General features: G+C 38.2%; 1 protein-coding gene across 1 annotated transcript in view; it reads right to left on the bottom strand.

The window, feature by feature from the left end:
• Positions 1 to 5,914: 5,914 nt before the first annotated feature.
• LOC102478918 (olfactory receptor 10A3) overlaps positions 5,915 to 6,007 on the bottom strand; it is a 972-nt gene continuing 879 nt past the window's right edge. The window contains exon 1 of the mRNA XM_006156703.1: positions 5,915 to 6,007. This exon is cut by the window's right edge and continues 879 nt beyond it. Within this exon, the coding sequence (XP_006156765.1) occupies positions 5,915 to 6,007 (93 nt within the window).

Here is a 6,007-nt window from a genome sequence, read left to right as displayed (position 1 = left end):
CTTCTCAAAGCAATAAATGCAGAGAGTAAAGTGGCAGGATACAAATTAACTTGCAAAAATCTATAGCACTTCTATATACAAACAACAAGCAGAGGCGGAATTGAAGAAAGTAATCCCATACACCATAGCCACAAAAAGTATAAGATACCTAGGAATAAAACTAATCAAAGAAGTCAAAGACCTCTACAAGGAAAACTATAGAAATCTTTAAAAAGAAATTGAAAAGGACACAAAGAAGTGGAAGGACATCCCATGTTCCTGGATTGGGAGACTTAATATAATCAAAATGGCAATCCTACCCAAATAAATCTATATAATTAATGCTTTTGTTGTTGAAAGAGGATGCATAGGCTCACTCGAGAAAGAAAAAAAAAAAATGTGCCCCTTCAACAGGGCATGGTTACACTGCAATCCTTTTTCCCCTATTCTTCCTTTACATCAATATTTTAGGTATACATGTTTTTTAAGCCACTGGGGTCAGGATTTGAACAGTGGTCCACCATATGGGATCCAGCTCCCTTAACCACTGAGCTATGGCCCAAGCCCAGAATGTAGCATTTTAATACCTTCCTCAGATTTAGAAAACAAAGAAATACAAACGGGAAGACTGTTTAACTCATGTATCTTTCTCTGTTATTGCATTGGTAACAGAAATACCCGAGACTAGGTGATTTATTAAAAAAAAAAAAAAAAAGAGGTTTATTTGTCTTACAATTCTGATAATTGAGAAGTTCAAGAACATGGGACTAGCATCTGATCACCCCTGGCCCTATATCACAACACACTCGGCAGAAGCAGGAAGGTCAGGAGAAATGTGCAGAGAAGAGATCTAGAAGCAGCCATCTTCCTTTTATAGCAATCTGCCCTTACAAGAACATATTCCATCTCACAAGAGCTACTGGGTCATCAGAAAAGTCATGATGTATTTTTCTACATAAAAACTTAATCTAGTAAGACATAATTAATCCATTCATGAGGATGATGCCTCCATGATCCAAACATCTTCCACTAGGCTTCACTGCTTAAATATCTCACCTCCTCTCAATGCTTTTATATTGGGAACCAAATTCCAAAACATGAACCTTTGGGAGACAAATCATTATCTATGCCAAAGCAAGATGGTTTTTTGGTTGGACCAGAACCCAGGCCTCCCATGTGGTCCCAGCCTTCTGCAGAAGTGCTCTACCACTTGTGCCACCCAAGCTGGGCCAAACTTAACTTCTTTGAAGCATTTCTCCTGAACTTTGTCTTGCTAAAGCCAAGGGTGTCTCCTCCTTCCCCACTTAGGTCACAGAACAAACATTATTGCTTATTATCTGAGCAACTAGTGTGAAGTACCATTAAAAATAAATAAAGTCCTTCCTACTACTCAAAATAAAATTAAGGTAAAGAGCTATAGAGAAAGGACCAGATGTTTAGAGAAGAATGGTGTGGAAAGCAAAGTTGAGGGTTGGAAGTCAAGAAAGGCCAGCTTGAGGAAATGACATTTTAAGGCGATCTGAAGAAAAGGTATAAATTAGTCATCTGAGAAGTCAGTTGAGAAACATTTCAGATGAAGAGAGGGTCATGTTTTTATAGCTCTAGGTGAGGGTGAAGTAATGATTTCATAAACTGAAGGCAGAAGTTTCACTAGAAAGTGTGGGTGGGGAAATGAGTAAGCAAGTGGGCAGAGAGGATGGCATGAAACGGAAAACAAGGCAGGGGATAAATCAAGCAAGTTTTCATATCCAACTTAAAAGGGGTTTTTTTGTTTGTTTGTTTTTGGGTTTGTTTTTTGTTTTTTGTTTTTTGTTTTTTTGTACAACTAAATACTGTAGAAACCCACTGAAGTATTTTAAGCAGAGAGTCATTTACTTTTCTTTTTCTTTTTCTTTTTCAGGTTTTTGCTATAAGGCACGTACATAACCAGAAAGAGACAGAGAGAGGAAAAGTAAAAAAAAAAACAAAAAACAAAAAAAAACACCCCCTCAGGGGACTGTCCACACCACAATTCCTTTTCTTCCATTCTCACCTCAGGATTTTGGATACCTACTCACACATGCCCAGTGTGATTGACAAGTCACCAGATCCAAGACTTGAAGTTGGCAATATGAGATTCCAGTGCATTAATTACCATGCCACTTACTGGGCCCTGGAAATGGAAATAGATTTCCATTTTTTTAAGCTTACTTTTTTTCATGTCCTTGTTGATTGGTTTGAAACCTTGGTGTCAACCTCAGAACTAGAGAAACATGGTTAGACGTATCCTAGTATACATGTTGGACTATTCACTTTGCAAGCTACATGACATATGTGATTGAATGTATAAAACAAAATGAAATTTTATATATATATAGATAGATAGATAGATAGAGAGAGAGAGAGAGAGAGAGAGAGAGTGCTAGTGTTGAGGTCAGCAGGTGGTGTAGTAGTTAAGGCACTGGGAGTCCCACATGGGTTATCATGGTTCGAGTCCTGGATCTGGTGGCTTGCCTTCTAACTCTCCCTCTCTCACTGTCTCTGTCTTTCTCTGGCAAAACTCATGTGAAATAAATAATTATTTTTTAAAAATCTAGTGTTGCCAGAATTGCTACTGTTCCAAGTAGAATCATAAACTAGGTCCACCGGGACCAGCTATTTTTTGCGAAAGTTATTACCAAATGAAAATTCAGTGTGTCTCTGAAATCATTGTGTATGTAACCAAACAATGCCAATTTAACTTCTAGAGAAAGAGGAAAGGATTTACTTCTGTATTTTCTAAAAGTCAAGTGTTCTGAGGCTGGCAGGTGGTGTAATGGTTAAGGCACTGGACTCCCACAGTGCTGACCATGGCTCGAATCCCAGACCTGGAGGCTTGGTTTCTCACATTCTCTCTCTCATTCTCTCTGTCTCCTTCTGGTCTATTTTTTTTTAATAAATAAATACAATAAAAGTCTTCTGTCTCCTTCTGGTCTATTTTTTTTTTTAATAAATAAATACAATAAAAGTCAAGTGATCTTCCAACAAACTGTGAATTTCTCAATGACAGAGACCCAGGTATTTACATTAAGTCATTCTTAACAAAATTTATCAAATCAGTGTTTGAATGAATAAAGCAAAGAGTAAAAATTAAAATAAGTGCCTGTGTTTTTGTTTGTTTCTTTTTCTGCTTTCAAATATTTTGTTTTCCTGGAGAGGCCCTTATTTAATTGGTCCCTGTAAGAGTAATAGGAAGTCAGGACCAGCAGGTGATGTGGTGGTTAAGCCACTGGACACTCCCACATGGCCAACCATGGTTCAAATCCTGGACCTGTTGGCTTGTTTTCTCACTTTCCTCTCTCCTCTCTGTGTGTCTCTCTCGTCAAATTAAAATGAATGAATGAATGAATAAATAAATAAATAAATAAATAAATAAATCTTTAAAAAGAGTAATAGGAAGTTAATTTCAGCATAATGAGAGGCAGAATCCAATGAAAGGGTGTGCTGATACCTACTTCAGGACCTAACAAAAAGAATATTACACAACGTTTGGATATTTCTCAAGCTTGTTTCAACTCTCTGGTGACCTCTTTTTGTTTTTTGTTTTTTGGTTTTTTTTTTTTGGTGAAAAGCCAATACATTTTTCACCTCCACATCTCACTTTTTGGCAAAGGTGGTGGTAGATAAAAAGTAGTTTTTCCCACAACTGAATGATAACTTCCAAAACAAATAGTGTTTTTCGTCTTCATTGTCACCCCTGGAGCCGACATTACGGGCAAGAGGAGCCCACATGACGTAGATTCAGTAAAGAGGTTCCTCACCATTCTCTCATAGCAGCATCACAACAAGAAGAAAGAATGAAATGTTCCAAATTTTGCAATGAATGAAATTGTTCATTCTGAAAAGGTCATGTGTGATTCAAGGACCCTAGAAAACAGGCACAATTGGTTAATAATTGGTTATTTGATTTGAGAAATGAGACAAAATGAATCATTCATTGTTTATAAACAAAGTATTTGGGCTGCTCAGTGGTACAGCAGTAACACTGCTCAAGTGATGCCAGATCCATACGGAAATTGCAGGTCCAGTTTTCCCCATCAGTTTGTGCAAACCAGACTGGCTGGAAAGGCTGGTGGGGTGGGGAATCACAGCATAACACTGTTCAAGGTGCTTGTCTTTCCTGCTCTCTCTCTCATAAAAAAATAAATAAATAAATTTAAAAAAAGAATAAACATTTGATAAAAGTAACTGAGGGTCATTTTGACCTACAAATTGAAATTTAACGAAAGTCTCTAAAACAGTGGTCTATATGTGAAAAATATATTAATACTATCAAGCGAGAATTCAGGAAACTTCCCATGTATTATATGAGGTTGTTGGGAAAGTCATGATGCATTTCTGCACAGAAAAACATAAAAACGTACATCATGACTTTTTGGACAACCTAACAATTTTTTGATTACCAACATTAAATGAGTATTTGAAAAATACCTCAAGAAATCTGGTTTTGTATTTGTGATACCATAAAATACAATCGGTTTGGTGGGACCAGCAGTTAGTGTAATGGCTATGTTGCTGGACTCCCGTTTAGTCGACAGTGGTTGGAGTCCCGGACCCCGTGGCTTAAACTCATGCCAGGTGCATGTGTGTGCGTGCCCAAGATCCTGAGAGGAGAATGGAGGAGAAGGGATTGCAGCGTGGCCATCCACCCAGGGGGATGATTTCTCACTTTCTGTCTCTCTGTCTCTGGCGAGTGCATGCACCCTGTAGCAAAAAGAAAGAAAGAAGAAAGAAAGAAAGAAAGAAAGAAAGAAAGAGAAAGAAAGAAAGAAAGAAAGAAAGAAAGAAAAAGAATCGGTTTGGGCCTCTAAACTCGATGCTTTTTTTTTTTTTTTTGAGGGGTTTTCGCTATAGGGCACGTGCGCTCGCCAGACAGAGAGAGACAGAGAGACAGAAAGCGAGAAATCACCCCCCAGAGGGGATGGTCACGCCGCAATCCCTTCTCCTCCATTCTCCTCTCGGGATCTTGGGCACGCATGCACACGCGCCCGGCGTGAGTTTTAAGCCACCGGGTCCGGGATGCGAACCGCGGTCGACTACGTGGGAATCCAGCGACGTAGCCATTACGCTAACTGCTGGTTCCCTCGATGCATTTATTTTTCACTCATTCATGGAACATATTTCCACTCCAGAAATTAAAATCTCATCATTCTATTTGTTGGTCTCATAAAGCTCTACTGTCTTAGCGAAGCACAGTAGGCAGGCCTTAAGGTCAGTCTGACATAATCACAGTCACTTTGAAAGTGATTCTGCAATAGCTATTAAGATTTATAACCACATGGGCCAGCTCCTTAGCTTAGTAGTTAAGGGAGTTGGAACCCACATGGCCAACTGTGGTTCAAATCCCAGCCCCAGTGGCTTAAAAATGTCAGATGCATGTGCATTTGTGTCCAAAATCTTGACAGAAAGAGAAGTGAAAAAGAAAAGATTGCAGTGGGACTATGCCACATCAGGAGTGCTTTCTCCTTCTATCACTCTCTGCTGCTCTGGCGAGTACAAGTGCCCCGGCAATTAAAATAAGTAAGAATACAAATAAATTCATAAGCATATATACTCTTCTTCCTATTGGTCCTACTTGGAGGCGTCTACCACACAGATATAAAAGCATCACTACACATGAACATGTGGATCTAGGTGTGTATTAAAGCATCATTCTAATGACAATAATCCAGTAATTACCTAGCTGCTCATAAAACAAATTCAGAATAGACTGCCATATCATGCTATGAAAACTAAGGTATCTATTAAAAAAGAATGGCAACAATATTTTATTGAAAAAGAATACACTGATATATTTTTTAATTTGAAGAACTCTACAAATTAAATATATTCATAGTAATATATTCAAACTATTTTTATTAAATTTCAATACAGTTCAGTTGGACAATGATCAAATGTCACGGGACTTTTCAACAAGTCAGACTGAGTGTAAAGCCACTTTTCTCTGCCATAATTTAATCAAAGCTCCTTTCATCTCTCTGTTTCGCAAGCTGTAGATGAGTGGGTTCAG

This window comes from Tupaia chinensis, unplaced genomic scaffold (genome assembly GCF_000334495.1).
Source record: "Tupaia chinensis unplaced genomic scaffold, TupChi_1.0 Scaffold000514_1, whole genome shotgun sequence".
Lineage (NCBI taxonomy): Eukaryota > Metazoa > Chordata > Mammalia > Scandentia > Tupaiidae > Tupaia > Tupaia belangeri.
Note: the sequence above shows the minus strand (reverse complement) of the source record. Positions and strands in the feature narration are given on the sequence as shown.